This window comes from Eupeodes corollae, chromosome 1 (assembly GCF_945859685.1).
Source record: "Eupeodes corollae chromosome 1, idEupCoro1.1, whole genome shotgun sequence".
Classification (NCBI taxonomy): Eukaryota; Metazoa; Arthropoda; class Insecta; order Diptera; family Syrphidae; genus Eupeodes; species Eupeodes corollae.
Genome location: NC_079147.1, coordinates 161,517,942 through 161,534,667, shown reverse-complemented (window position 1 = coordinate 161,534,667; position 16,726 = coordinate 161,517,942). Strand labels below are relative to the sequence as shown.

The window sequence follows — 16,726 nt, the reverse complement described above, 5'->3', positions numbered from 1 at the left end:
CTAGTAAACTAGAAGAGTCTATGATATAAATAAAAAGTTGGTGAACAGATACTATATCGGCAATACGACGACGTCGGGAAAGCGTTTGCAGGCTTAAGAGTTTAAGCGGTCTTCATAAGAGCGTATGAAAAAGAGTTCAGCCTATTACGCAAGGCAAAAAGTTGTACGGCTTCAATTTTTTGCAAGTGAGTAATGTGGAAAGGTGATTAAATCTGTCTTGCATATTGAAGGATGGACATGACATAAGTGAAAATAATTATTTTGTAACCTACTGATCGTTAAATTCCGTAGAGCAACGTTTGATAAGGCCAAGGAAGAAATTCGCTTTTGCAATTATATTATGTCATATATTAGGTCGAAAATATAGGTCTTTATTACATACCTCAAGCTCAAGATACAATACGGATATGATAGGTTCGAAGAAATGAAGGTGGACATTTACGGGAAAAGGTTATATATTGTCATTTTTGTATTAGGTTCTAAAACTTGACCAGAAGATTAGAAAAGTAACATCAGATCAAATATCCAAAGCGGGGTTTAAGCTAAAACTGAAGAATCTTAACAGTCCTCTTGCATGACTAGACTGGGACGGCACGGTACTAAAACGATACTCAAACTAGGTTCAGTTAAACGAGATCAATACTTACATTTCTGAAATTTCTGAAACTGAAATTGGTTTAGGACTAAAAGCAAAAAAGAGTTCTCTTAAAATTGTCTGCTTAGTTAATTTTTAGAGTACCCTGTATGGAAGTTTTACTAATTGATTTTATTTTTTTTTTCTCTCGGACATAAGCCGAACGAAGCGACACGACGTGTGTTTAGACTAAGTTTCTTATAGTGACTCACTTTATGGATTTCTAATTTTTAGGAAAACACGGAAGTTCAACAAGTCGTATATACTATAGACGACGTACACAGCTTGGATCTTGTTTTTATAACTCTGTTTTCATCACCGCAGAGATGCAGGTTGTTTTTAGTTTTTAGTTTTCTGTTTTCTATTTTTTTTATTTTTCCATTGTCCAGGAGGCTCTTGAAGTGGAGTCTGTGATGGTTTGCCACATTATCCCTGGTGACGTGACGATAGTATATATTCATTGGTGGTAGAGCAGAAAGAGGGAGATATTTTCTATTTGCATTTGTGACAGGCCCACATCCGGCCAGGATGTTGGTTTGGGGTTTTGCTTGCTATGTAGACTTTGCAGCTCATATACATATATGGTTCTTATGGAGAGAAGGTGTTTCGTTTGGTATCATGTTAAACCACACGTGCGGTATATGACTAAACAAATATTAAATTCACGTGCCATGAACTGTATAAAGAAATTGAAGTTAGATATTTGTTTTATTATTTTTTTGTTTTGCAGCGACTAAGTTTTATAGTTTTTAGTTCGTCAAAATTTATTAACGCTTGGCTGAAGTCATAGAAAATAAACTGCATCTTCCGAGGAAGAATTTACAAATCCTCCAAGAGTAATTCTTGTCTTGAAAAGGGTTTTCTCAATCAATTCATTCGAAGTTGGCCTTTAAACTGACATTATTTGCGCGTAGGAATAGTTATCTACGGAATGTTGAGCTACCTATTTTTTAACAGATGTGCTACAAGAATATTTATTCTATCTTTCATAAATTTCTCAATTCTTCTATCGGACTTACTTAATTCGTTAACTTAAGGTGGCGCTACAGCCCAGTGTAAACTAGGGCCTCACCCAAAGAAATTCTTCATCTAGCTCGGCCCCAAGCTAGATGTTTGAGGTTACTTTTCGCTTGTGCGCCACCTTATTCGCGGTCTTCCTCTACTGCACTGTCTTGTTGGTGTGGATTCAAAGACTTTCCGGGCCGGAGCATTGGTTTCCATGTGTAATTCGTGACCCAGCCATCTTAGTCTATGGGCTTTTACCCTTTGACCGTTTTGAGCGAGACGTCGGTGTTGTAAGTAATTTCTTGACGATAGTATGTGCTTTGTTTTGCAATGGTTAACCGTTAAACCCATTCTTGCCGTCTCTGCTTCAATACTTACAAAAGCCCCATTGACACCACGCTGAGTTTTTCCGATTATGTCAATGTCATCAGCATGTGCTAGTAACTGGACAAACTTTTGAAAGATAGTGCCGCTAGTGTTGACGTGTGAGCTTTGCACTATTCTTTCAAGTACGATGTTTAAAAAAATCGCATGACAGCACATCACCTTGTCTAAAACCTTTTTTGACATCGAAAGGTTCTGTTAAGTTGTTTCCAACCTTTATGTAGCAGCGTGAATTCTCCATGGTCATCCGGAACAAACGGACGAGTTTGGCAGGGATGCCAAAACTAGACATAGATTTATACAGCTCTTTTCTGTAGATGCTTTCATATGCGGCCTTGAAATCGATGAAAAGATGATGGGTGTCGATTTGGTGTTGTTGGGTTATTTCCAGTATCTGCCGCAATGTGATTATTTGATTGACTGTGGACTTTCCTTGTATAAAACCACACTGAAAAGGACCTATCAAGTTGTTGACGAACGGCTTCAGACGTTCACATAATAGGGCAAAGAGGATCTTATATGCAATGTTAAGGGGACTGATTTCTCTGTAGTTGGAGCAATTTATAGGGTCTCCTTTTTTATGTATCGGGCACACTATAGTGAGATTCCACTCTTCGGGCATGTTTTCTTCCGACCATATTTTGCAGATGAGTTGGTGCATGCTCCCTACCAAGTCATCGCCCGCCGCTTTAAATAGTTCGGCAGCGATGCCGTCAGCTCTAGGTCGGGTAGGCAGAATTGTTGATCTGCGTCGCCTTGGTTAAGTGGTTCTATCTCCCTCACAGCGGGATTCGGTTCGTCATCGCCCTTATATAATTTGGAGAAGTGGTCTTTCTATATTTTCAGCATAGATTGCGATTTTACTACGATGTTATGCTGATCGTCTTTACATGCTTCGGTTCGTGTGTGGTGACCTTGGAAGGTTTTTTTACTTTTGATAGAATTTACGAACCTCATTCCTGTTGTGACATCCCTCTATCTCCTCGATCACGCACTTCTTATGCTCTCTTTTTCCATCTAAGAAGCCAGTGTTCCTCTCTCTCTCTCTCTCCCCCCCCCCCGCGCCTCTTATAGCTCGCGAGCAGCTCTGGTTCTCCTGTGCAGCGCCGTTTTGTATGCCTATTGTTTCGCTGCGTGCGCTTGCCGGCATTTTAGAGGCGGCATCTCTAATGGCTGCAAGTCAATGTTGCCACCGGTTTTCAATGCTTAATGCAGGCAGCATAGGAATCCTTAAGAGGTTACTAGAGACTTGATCGACAGTCTTGCGATTGTAGCCGTCTAACATCGAAGCTTCTCACAGTACTTCCTTTTTTTGGCGTGGATCGGGATATCCGTAGGCGTACCTTGGCTACAACGAGGTAGTGGTCCGAGTAAATGTTGGTCTTTCGGAATGTTCGGACAGCCTGTATACTGGAGGAGTGTCGTGCGTCGATCACAATGCAGATTTCCATGTCCTCTGGTGGATATTGAGATGTGTGAACTGCGTACTAGCTACCGGAACGTCGCACCCCGCAGCGAAATCGATCAGCCTGAATCCGTCGTCGGAGGTGGTCTTGTGCAGGCTATATCTTCCGATTATGCCACCAAAGATGTCTTCTCTCCCTAGTTAGGCTTTAAAATCTCCTAAGACAATTTTAATGTCATAGCCAGGGCACTGCTCGTAAGTCTTGTCCAAGAGCTCGAACAATATGTCTTTGGTGTCTTCATCTTTCTCCTCTGTTGGAGCATGCCCGCATATTGGGCTTATGTTGGCGAATTTAGCCTAGATGCGGATTGTCGTAATGCGCTAGTTCACACTGTTGAAACTCAAGACTTTTGCCTGAGTCTAGTTCTAACAAGCAATCCACACCCAAATATACCCTGTCTTTGCTCATGGTAGCAGTCGCCGTAGTCCAGTCCATCCCATCGCTCTTCTTGGTTGGCTGTAATATCTGCTCTTCAGCAGTTTAGGACTTCCGCTAATTTTTCGGCTGCACGTGGTCTGTTAAAGGACCTAACATTCCACGTACAGATTCGAAGTTCGTTGTCCTTATTTCGTTTCCGTGTGTTGTCAACAGTGAATCCGTCTGTATCCGAGGCTTGTTGGTGCTTCGCAATTGCGATGTTTTTACGTGGCCCGGAAGCCACCCCAATGGTACAACCCCCAACCTGGAGGGCCAGATCCTTAGTATAACTCCTACTTCAAGGACATTGAACTGGATAAACCGCTCCTTACAGGCCTGGGCGCCAAATAAGTCGTAGAAGCCCTATAAGGTATTCACTAAGTAGTTCAACCTTACTGAAACGTTGATTCCAGAATTCGTCCGCTGCCGTCTGGATAAGGAGATGTGCCTTAGTGAAAACACTTCTCCCCCTCTCTCGTTTGCTGCCCCAACAACTTTCCGCTGGGGGTAAGAACCCAATATATAGTTGAGGTACTAGGCACCCGATGTTCACCACGGGGAGGTGAGAGTAGGAGTTGATAGACAGAGGAGGGTTTTGAGAAAAACTTGTAGACGCTTCTGTCCTCTTGAATGCAAATGTCTACCATTTGAACATTTGAAGCTAACTACTTTCTGAAAATTCTGAAATGTAAAAAAAAGTAAAACTTTGCTTTTATCTCACTATCAATAAACAGATCTAGCAATTTATGTTAGAAATTAGAAAAATGAGTTGTGTTCACTGGGTTAAGATTAAGTTGAGATTAGGTCCTGAAGTCACCGCAGAAGATTATGTTTGGATAGGACTCTGAAAAATCTGCCAATTTAGAAAAACGTAGAAGCAAACAAACCCTTCTGTGAGGTGCGTAGATTGTATGCAAATCCATAGTAAAAAACTTGATAAGTTCTTAATACTATGAGCTTAAATATGTGGTGATGTTTTATTTATGCAACGATATCAAATTTGTGTGCATTTAACCGATTCATCCTTTTTTTTCTCCTGGCTTAGTGACAACATCAACAACAATCAACTATTTTATCGATTTATTTTTTTTACAAAAACCGCAGGACTTGCTAAATGTCTGCAATGTAAATTTATACAGGATAACCATTTATTTTTTTCTTCTCTTTATTTTTTGTTGTTGTAATTGGTTTTTCATTGTTGTCCATTGGATGGTTCCATTTACATAAATGACGGTCGAAAAAGCTATTGATTGACCATTTGATGCGAATTCGAGGTGAATATTATTTGTGGGAGCCATTTTTCTTTGGGACAGTTTTTGTTACCAAAACCGCATGATTAAGCGAATTGAGAATATTCGATTTAGTTACATATGAATACGGGGGCTGTTAGCTCCAATTGCATTACGGTTGTCTGACTCTGATATATCCTTTGTACGGATATGAGTGAAATATGCCGTTTCAATGGCACAGTGATTACGAATTTATCAAATAAAAATAAAGGCTTACAACAAGAACCACAGAAGTTATAGGCAATAAGCTGGTGGTGTGTGTGGACGGGACATGGATATGTTAAAATATATTTAGCTGCCTTTTACGTAACCCAGTAGAAAATAGATTTCATTCATCAGATTTATTTATTAATAATAATCAATAATTTATTACTCACTTCATGAGCTCTACGGATTTGCACTTATGTAAAAATGTTGTTTTTGTAACTTTCACCATTTACTATATAAAGTTTTTTAAGTTTCGAGAAGCGCTTGTTTAAAAAATACATACATATATATAAAATTCCGTTGTAAAACAAATTAATTTAATTGCAATCATTTTTATTAAAATCACGTCTTAAACAATAGCAAAATAAATGTTTTTGCAAATATACGAGTTGTTTAATTTCATTAATAACATCTGTGATGTTTTTTCTTTCCAAAAACACTTAAACTTAAAAACATTTTGAAGGTCGTCTCTACGGCAAAGGCAACCCCATCGGCACGACCGACCGACGACGACAACGCTCTTGAAAATCATGTAATGTGATTAACATAAAATTAAAGTATGCACTTTCCCTTTTTAAAAGAGCGCCGCCGCCGCCGCGGTGCTGCGGTATTCTCTCTAGAGACCCGTTTCAAGGATTCGTGCCAAGTGGTTGTCCCCTTTGTTTTAATAAAGGTGTCACAATTACGACTTGTACCTATGATTCCTCCGCTGCTGCCTCAACTGCAAATAAAAAAATCAGTATTTTTTAATGTAAATTAGATTTTAATTCAAAAATTCTGCCTTAATTGAAAAGTTGGAAATATTAAATTTTATTTTACAGTTTTTGGGTGGAAGTGATTTAAATCACAAAAACTAAAATGTTACTGTTTGGAATTAATAATTCAATACCTACTAATTGCAAAGAATCGTAGAATGTTTTTGAATTACACGCGTTGGCGAGACGCAGTACGGCCGACGTGAAGATGGCACTTCTAACAGGAACACCTTCAACGATAGACACGAATGTGATGTATGTAAATTTGTTTGTTTATTGTGTTAACAGGGTTTTTAATTATGAGTAGTCAACATAATATTGGTCCTTCGAGAAGAAAGAAACAGTTAAAACAGTGTTTCCAAGGTTTCTGACATTGGTTTTATTTTTAATTTAACACGAACATAATATCGAAATTTACAACAAAAAAAGCTTACCTAAAAAAACTCAAATGCTAAACGAAATTAAGATCGATAACATCTTCTGAAAGCTTTATCAGGGATTTTAACATTTAAATAATTATCATTATGGCTAAGTCTACGCGGCTGTAGCTCCTTGTTCCAACTTCTAATCCTCTCAACTACGTGGGACCTCTGCGCTATTATTTCAAAGACCATGTTATGGAAATTGCTTGACAGCGCATCACATTGTCTAAGGCCTTTTTTGACATCGAAAGGTTTTATTAAGTTGTTTCCAACCTTTATGAAGCAGCGCGAATTCTCCATAGTCATCCTGCAGAAACGGACGAGTTTGTCAGCGATGCCAAAACTAAACATGGCTCTTTACAGCTCGTCCCTGTAAATGCTATCATATACGGCATTAAAATCGATGAAGAGATGGTGGGTGTCGATTTGGTGCTCTTGGGTTTTTTCCAGGATCTGCCGTAATGTGAATATTTGATCGACTGTGGACTTTCCTGGTCTAAGACCACACTGGTAAGGACCTATCAGGTTGTTGACAATGGGCTTAAAGCATCTTGCACATGAGTTACGAACTACGAACTGCGATCTGTGGATGTTCGCATATTTTGACTTTTCTTTTACATGAGCTATATTTCCATTCGCAGACAGCGTCGAATTGTCAATTTTGCCTCCCATATTTTCTTCAGCCATGAACAAAACAAGGTCGATATAATTTTGAGGTTAGTTTGCGCGCGAACAATTTATTAGTTGCAGAGCGGATGCTATGTGGAACGCGAATCGAGTTTGTCAGTTCGTAGCAACCACACTGCAATTCGTTACTTCCAAATTGTTTTTACAAAATGTTCTTCTTAAAGAGAATAAAATGCAATTTGTATTATCCTTACATTAGTCTCAATTGTTGTCTTGTAATTTAAATGTGTTTTTGTTTGAAATTGATTTTTTGAGATGTGTAAAATTCGTCATTCCTTGTTTGCTCTCATGTGCAAGGCCCTTTAGACATTCACATGTTACGGCAATATTTTGTGATAAGAAATATGGAGATTAGGGTCGGCTGAAAAAAACAATTTTTTTATTGGATCCGCAATACCTGACAAAAGTTGCGCATTCCATTTAAACTTTTGAAAAGTTGCGAACATTTGCCCGTCTTTGACTTTTTTTAAATAAAATTCACTATTATCAACACGCAATAGGTCCTAATGTTGAATTTAGCGTATTAGAAACCTAACGAAAATTCAAATCAGTAGATTGGATCGTTGGACTTGCAGGAAAAACAAAACACGAAACGGCTTGAAAGAAAACCAAGAACATAGAGCCCCAGCCAAGTATGTCGACAGGAATAATTAATCAATCTGACGAACACTTACAGTTCATAAAGGTGGAAAAAGATTCTAATGATTCTGATAGTGATGACCTTGACTTATACGACCCTCCAGTGCCGCACCAAGTTATCAAAAATAAAAAAACCATGGCAGATGAGGATCAATCTTAAATCAACATGTCTAGCTAGTGATAGTTTCGGATCCTCTGATCGAGCCACGGCCGCGATCGCGTCATCGGTCCTTCAAGATTTTGGTATCATTAATGACACAGACACTTCCCAATTGACAAAAATAAAATACGCAGAGGAAAAACTCAAAAAAATCGATTGAGGAAGCATTACATGCATTGTACTTTGATGGGAGAAAAGATGAAACAATAGTAATAAAAAAAATTAATTCAAAACGCTTTTGAAAAACTGAGAAAGAAGACCACTATTCTCTCATTCAGGTACCTGGATCAAAATATATTGGCCATGTGGATTGCCTCATACCTATTATAGACAGAAAAGTCCTGAGCGAGGATATAATTTACCTGCTTGACATTTCTGTTGCCATCGATTCAGGTACTATCTCAGTAGATTTGGCGGCCCGTGATACTGGCCCCCTTTCACATTCAAGCTAATCTAGTACTCCGACTTTATGTAAGCATGTAAAATGCTACCAGCAAAGAGATTACAGATGGCCCGAAAATTGTTTTTGAAACCATCAGAACATCACGGTTCTCTCAAAACTTGTCATTGACCCTGTCATCATGTGCTCATCATGATAGGTGATGAAAGTATTTACATTAGAGAACGAATTTGCGCCGAATTTGGAAAGCACGATCGCTTATGAAGGGAAAGCCAATTCGATTTCAACACTCCGAAGATAAATTTCGTTGCTACAGACCAGGGTTGTTGCGGATGTACAAATTTTGACATCCGCGGAAGCGGATGCGGATTTTTTGAGACTCACATCCGCGGATGTGGATGCGGATTTTAGATTTTATTAAATAGAAACAATTTTAAGTCCGTAAATAAAGGAAAATGTTATTGATTATCTTTGCGTTTTATAATTAAATTTAAAAATGGGTGAGTTATATTTAATAAAAAGCAAGATAGCACTCTTCTCAGACTGTAATCTGTTTCTAGGTGGATCGTATATTAAGCCAGCTCCACTAAATAGTTGGTAAATTTGTCTGCAATGATGTGACTTGTATGGCGATCCTCAAACGTCTCGCATTTTAATACGATTCATGTTCGTTCAAAGTTTTCTGACACTCCGTGGCAAGTTAAGCTTAGCAAGGAAACACTTGAGCTGGGAACTGTCCAAATATCAGAAGTAAAAGACATGTAGTCATATTTTTCAAGCAATTCCTTGACTTTAGCAGCAACTTTTCCGTACAGTTCATTGCAAAAAAAAACAGTAAACAATTTCGTCCTCTAAAATTATATTTGGATGCTAGTTCTGCTGCTAATATTCCAATTTTTCCCTTTTGCAAAGATTCCTCTAATGAAAGTTGTTTCTTTGCTGCTTGTAAAGGTGTTACAATTTGTTCTAAAAAGTAAAAAGATGGTTTTAAGAACATAACAAGCAATTTTGTACGAAAAAAAAATAAAATAACTAACAAGCTATTTCAGAATTGTATGTTTATAAAAAAATATCATACCTGCACCTTCTTTCTTTTTTTTTTAAATGATTTCATTGTTGGCGCGGGTGCTTTGACTTCAAGTGGTTTTTCAACGAAGAAGTGCGTCCTTTTCGTGAGTATGTTTAACGACATATTTTGGATTCAGACTTGTCAGGATAATTTTTATTTAAATTAAAATAGATCCATATTCTGCTTTTTGTTGGTGGCGGCATTTATGTTCTGTATCTGTATCACTTTTTCACTTAATATATACAAATAAACTGTGTCCTCTGGCCACTTAGCAAGAGTTTTTATATCCTTAAATCTGTGACCATTGCATTTGATTTCTTGTTGCTTTTGTCAGGACCGAGATATTTGAATTTAAAATTTTTAATTAGGGTGAAAGGGTCGTTTTTATTTATCATGATATAGAATGCCGTGCTGATGTTATTTTTCGAATTTGAAAAAAGCGTTAAAAAACATCCGCATCCGCAACAAACTCCGCATCAGTTTATGCGGATGCGGATATTGGAATTATTGCGAATAATCCGCAATTGCGGATGCGGATGCGAATATTCCTAACATCCCTACTACAGACTACACCGACATGATTTGTTGGGATAAATGTAAACTTTCTCCTCCTCCCTTTAAAAGGAGGATCACGGATGAAGAAATTAAACAACTAATACACTCTGGCACCTGATTCTTGTCACACACAAGCAGTAGAACGGTGTGTCAAGCTCGTTTCTGAAGCTTCAAAAAAAGTGTGTGGAGTAGACGCAAAAGATGGCTTGATAGGAACTACCCTCCTGCCACGGTCTATTATGCTTGAATGTTTAACAAAATCGGACTTTAAAGTGCAAACTATTTAATAAATTTGTTTGTTTTTTGTTAAATTATGTTATTTTGTTCTAATTATAGTTATTTGAATAAGGAATGTGATGTAAATTGTAATATTTAACTGCTTTGCGCGAACTTTTAACAATACAAATTTTTTGAATTCGTTTTCTTCATGCCTTAAACTCATCATTAGGACTTATTGCGTTTTCATAATAGTACATTTTGTATTTTCTTAAAAATTAAAGAAACCAGCAAATTTTCACAACTTTTTAAAAGTTTGAAAGCAATGAGAGAACGGAAAACATTATTTTATTTATAATTTTTTTTCAGACTTTTGCTCAGACAGGTAATTAACAACTTTTGTGAGGCATTGCAAAAAAAAACAAAGTTTTTTCAGCATTATTATGAACAGTAAGGTCATACGTCCATAGCTGCCTTTTATAAAATGCTACCGAGGATCCAACAAACGGTGTTGGCAAGCATTGCTGAAGATCGAAGCTGAAGCATTTTTGTTGCGTGCTGTCTTGTGCTACTAGCTTATCAGCTTTTTTGGCATCGTAAGCTGCACGAGCCTGCTCATGATGGTTTGGAGATGGTTTCCAGCTTCTTATTTTTCTTCTTCATTAGCAGCGACTTGAAAACGCATGTTAAGGGTGTCGCACTTGTAACAGGTATCCACTTTTGGTTTTTTAAAAGAAAGTTTTAAATTGTGAAATTCCCTCTCATAAATTGAACGACCGACAAAATTCTCTCGTCCGCCTTTGTATAGGTCGTACATAATCCTCAAGTTTAGAAGGTTTTCATTTGTTCGCCTGGTGTAATGGCTTTCATAGCTTTAAAATGATTTAATATGAGCCACGACTTCATTAAGCTCCTCTACAGTTTTTTTGTTTTTCGAAGTTTTTTGCCTCTTTGGTCGTCCACTGTAATGCCGGATGTGCTTAGCATTTTATTTTTGATGGCGTTCTTTTTCGTTCAAAGTTTTGCTAAAACAACACTTGCACACAGAAACTCTTCCACTGTTTACTTCAATTCAAGGAAATATTTATAAGTAACTTTCCGGTTTTTCGTAAGTTGAATTCAACTTCCAGTAATCGCAATATTGCTGAATCTAGTCGAAGATACGCTGCAAAATGTCCTGATAACCTTAATTGCCTGAGTTAGACTACCTATCAGATAGCTGGTTTAAATACGGAACAAGATCGGCGAGTTAACTGCTCCCTGCTGAAGACCATTTTTAGTATAAAACATTTTGGTAGAATTTACACTCCCGCTTTGGACAACAAACCGGCTGCTATTAAGCATGTCATAAGGTATATACAACAGCGGCTTACTTATGTCAAGTCTGCTCAAGACTCTCTAACCTTACGGTGTCAAATGCCTTCATCAAGTCAACCATACAAGCACCTATACTTTTTGTGTTCTACTGGTTATCAGAAATAAGCTTAGAAGTGGCACGAATAGTGCAATGTCCCGCTTTAAGGACGAACTGATTATCTGGGATGATTTTATTGTCATTAGCCCAATTGAGCGATTCGCCGGGTTTGAGTTGTCCTTTCCCTTTTTCGAGAAGGGATGTACTACAGCTGTACATCCAACTCACCGGATAATAACGTTCCATAAATGGCCACAGCTTCCTGAGATAAATGTCATAGTACCATTTTGAATATACCATCGATACCTACTGACTTCTTTTTCCTTTTTGAATCGAAGATGAGCTGGAGATTTACTCTCGTAACCAACATGGAATTGGTCCCGTTTTACTCGGCAATAATGGCATTTGCTAAGTTATCGTCATTGAACTTGGTAAAACATAGGTTCTCAGACCACCATTCCTTTATGTCGTTACAAAGTTAGAAGCGGTGCAGCAGGCCTCTGTTTTCCAGATCTTGATTGATGCTTGCTTGCTGGAAAGCAGTCCACACCGCCTCCGCCTTGTTCTGCGCATCTTCGACAAAAAAAGGAAGTCATCGTCCATGACGGTGGCGTCTCCTGGATCTATTCCAGCTGCCTCTGTTCTCTGTCATCCTCTGAAGCTTAAGACAAGTAAGGCCTTTCCGATCGTTCCTCCTAAAGATCTTATTTATCTGCGGAAGCATACTCGCGTCACTAGAATTAACGGCACGAATTTTCTTGCCCCGATACAAATTAATGATTAATCTATATATACCTCTGATCAATTTGCTAACGTTTTTGATAGACGACTATAATGTCTTAATCTTCAGATCGTTTAAGCCAATAAACCTCCGCATTTAAACCATGTCAGAAGTCTATTTTTTTGTCTATTCTATTGTCAGGTTACGATATATATTACTTGTGTCTCGTTCTTTGTATTTCGGTGTAGTTCTTTAAATGGTTATTATGGTGGCTATGTTTATGAATATGATGGCAAGAAACTTACAGAGAAAAAAAAAGGTGCGTGGCACCAAAAAAAAATGTGGGAAAATTTGACAACGTCGAGAATAAAAGCCCCGGTGACAATTTTCGGCCCTGGCGGTTCTCTTATGATCCTCCAGAGTATCAAACGCTCTTTGTTTAGCAAGGAACCGGAATGGCTACTGGCTACTGACGACCCCAGGGACAAAAAAGATTTGCTCATAGTTCGCATTCCAAGGGATGCGTCCTAGTACTTGGCGCCACAAATATGTTCGACGCTTTCGCTTACTACCTGGAGAAAGACTTTCTGTTAAAACCGTTCAATCAGAAGGATTTGGGAAATATGGATAAGTTCATTTGTGGAGGAGAATTAATGTGGGAATCATTGTTCAAGTGAATAACACCACAACAGTGGGCTATCGCAACTTGATGAACAGCCTACCAACATCTAGAAGATCCCCAGTGCATTGGACAGACCAGGCGAGTCCTCAAAGGAAGAAACCAAAGAGATAGTCATGGAGAAATTGCAGCCCATCATAACAGCTTCAGTGATCGCTTTGGTTGTATGTGATTTTGTTACGAATCTGGCACTAAGAATTGACCTTTTCTGCTCCGGCCATAAGGACTCACACGAAATTGTTCAGAATCTTCTCAACCCCGCCTATAAGTTGCTCGGACGGCCAACGGCGATTTTGAAGGACATTTGGACACCAGAAGCAATAGTCAGTCATAAGCTTAATATTTTGGATTGAATTTGTTGTGAAAGAAAAAGGAAATGTTTTAAATAATTTGTATTGTAACAGTTTTGTTTGTTGTTGATTCTAGGATATATTTTTTACACATTTGGCTTCTCCTTGATGAATTGTTTGAACCGGTTGAAGTGAACTGAGCTTGTAGTTCTTGTTAATCCATGTCGTGAGCCCATTACACTTGTCCCCAGAACTTCAGTTCAAACTCTTTTTCTAGACGAGCTAGTGTTACGTTAAAGTCAATTTGAATTGGTTAGAATTCATTTTATTTTTACAAATATTTGAAAAAAAACAAAAATTTTGTACTCCCAAATTTTTTCATCAATACAAAATTTGACAGCTGGTGTTAAACAAATTTTAATGTAAAACTAAAACGTGTAAATGTTTGGTGTGAACGATTTTCGGGGTTTGGTGTGAAAAGTCTATAAGTCTATTGTACTAAGGCTCTTCACAGCTCCCTTGATTATGGACAGCGTAGCCAATTCAACATGTTTTTGGATTGGTTGATATTCAGTTGGGAAATAAAAATTGTCTTCTTGTTTTAAAATATGAATAGTTTTCAATTTAATAAAAATTTGTTTTTCCCGAATTTCGGAAGTTAAACAGAATTTAACTTTTATTTCTTCCATCTTAATTGTTGATTTGTAAGTTTCAAATGTTTGGCTTGAAACTTCGATGGTTGAATAAGAATTATTCCAATAATTTAATAAAGACACAATGATGCAGTAAAGAACTATTTTATAATGAAACATTAATAACTTGAAATCTTTGATACAACTTATTAAATAATTTACAAAAAATTAAAAATTAGTATAAAATAATAAAATAATAATATTAAAAAGTATAATCTAAGAATACTAGATGTAAATATGCAAAGTGTCGAGACACTAGAAGAGATCTGGCAAAAGTAGTTATTATGGTGACTAAGTTTGTGAATAAGATGGCAACAAACTTACATATATAATTTAGTATGTTTCAGTAAATTCATAACCGAATGCATACTAAGCATTAGCAGGCAGAGCAAAGGCTCCATTTGAGCACTTCTACTTAAAAGAAATCTGACATTAAATGTTGACGAGTAAGGAAAGATCTTCGGTCCATGTAGTAACGCAACAGGCTTATAAGTGGTCTAAGTATCTTAAGCTTTTCAGTCAGAGGTCTTTTTAACCTAACCTAAGTACAAAGTACACTTTCAATACCTATATCGTTTCTATTTTGCTTAACTATACAAATTTGTATTATTAAAATGCATTGAAACCAGGAAAATAACAATGGTTTTGAAGTGTTAAAAGTATTTATAGACATCATTTACGAGTACAATATTTTAATACTTTCTTAATAATTCCTTAAAAAACTAATGTTGTAACATTACTAATAAAAATGTGTGTTATTTATTTACTTTCAGTGATACATCGATATCAACGCGAGTGGATATGTTAACGCCAGCTATTGAAGTCTACAAACCGCCCCTCTGACATAAGGACGACACGGTGGAGAGCAATTTAGGTAATCCATCGACTAGTAGTGATTTCTAGCATAAGCAAAACCAATCTGAGCTTAAGGATAATCTATTTGTTCTTCCATCATAGTGTCAATCAAAAACAAAAACAAAACTAAATAATAGAAAGAAAAACAATTAATAGTTAATATTTAAATTGTATCCACTAATAGTTGTAAATGAAATATATACATATATATAAAATTAAAAACAGTAACAAACAAATGTATCGCGTAAAAAAGCTGAAGCTGAAAAACATACTATAGACATCCATTCAAAACCACTCAAAACAAGCCAACATATAACTTAACTATACCGCTTAAACTTTATATGAATTTCAAGCATCCATAATATAAAGTAAACAAATTAAAACTAAAAATATTAAAAAAAAAATTCTCCAAAATGTTCAATTCCATCGATGGAAATTCAGCTAAGAATTAAAAAACATACTATTAGAATCACTATAGACAAAAATCGCTGATATTCATAAAAATTAAGTAAAATTAAAACAAAAATAGAAAACAAAAACAACACTTTTGTACCGCGAAGAAACGAAGTACGATTAAATAAATTTAAAATAATATAAAAAGCAAATCCAATAGAAGAAAAATATGTAGAAAAATCAGAATTTATTCAAAAAACTAAATTAAAGAAAAACAAATCTAAACTTCACAATTTTTTAAAATTTAGAATCGATCCATCCTTCGCTAGAATTTTAAGCACGAAATCCATCACAAATACCCACATTCTCGTGATGAATTTGTTGCACTTTTTGTTACTAATAAACAAAATTTTAAATGATTTTATTCAAAATTCGTGTACAAAAAAAAAACATACAACACACTTAAGAACATACAAAAATAATTTATTAATAAAAATCTAAATTAAACAAAAAAGACAAAAACAAAAACAAAAAAAAAACATAAACATAAATAAATATATATTTTTGGACTGTGATTATTTAAAAATATGCAACACAAAAGCAATTCGAATATTGTTTTAAATGAAAATAAATTTAAATTAATTGAAATAATGATACATAAGGAATTAAAAATTAAAATTAAAATTAATAAAATTTAATTTTAATTAAAAATAAATAGTTATTTAAGCAGAGGAGAGAGAGAATAAAAAAATACCTAAATAATTATAGTTCACAAGAGAATTAAAAATATATGTAATAATTTAAAAAACAAAAACCAAAACAACGTTAAAAAAAAACAAAAAAAAACGAACAAAATAATATTTCTTGTTATTTAATTTATACGCAACGCTCTTTTGTATAAGAAAATTGCTTTGTCATGTTTTGTTTTTTTTTAAATATAAACAAATTTATTTATTTTGAAATTCGTTACTTTGAGAAAGATTATTAGCTGTGATTTTGATAAACAAAAATAAAATATAATTAGATAAAATAGGTAAATATTACAAGGATATATTACAACAAACAAAAACTATAAAAATACACTTGTTTGAGTTAATTAAAATAATTATGTAAATATTTTTGTTTTTAAAAATTGTTGTTTGTTTGGAAATAGTACGTGTTATTGTTTTAAGGCTAATTGTCTTTTTATTTGTTTTATATTTTTTAGTTTATTTTTTTGAAAAAAGCTTCACACATTAGCACTTAACTATAACATAAAAGATGCACATAAAAAGGGTTTAAGGATGTTTCATTTTGTTTTATAGAAACTAACATTTTTGAGGGTAACTTTAAAATTAGGACTATTTTTTGATGATCACAATCAACATTTTAAGGTTT

At 35.7% G+C, this 16,726-nt stretch overlaps 1 protein-coding gene across 1 annotated transcript in view; it reads left to right on the top strand.

Moving 5' to 3' along the window:
* Positions 1 to 15,523, top strand: part of LOC129954073 (protein tipE) — a 181,265-nt gene extending 165,742 nt beyond the window's left edge. The window contains exon 2 of the mRNA XM_056067727.1: positions 14,875 to 15,523. Within this exon, the coding sequence (XP_055923702.1) occupies positions 14,875 to 14,944 (70 nt within the window). The 3' untranslated portion in view covers positions 14,945 to 15,523. The remainder of the gene's footprint in view (positions 1 to 14,874) is intronic.
* Positions 15,524 to 16,726: the final 1,203 nt, after the last annotated feature.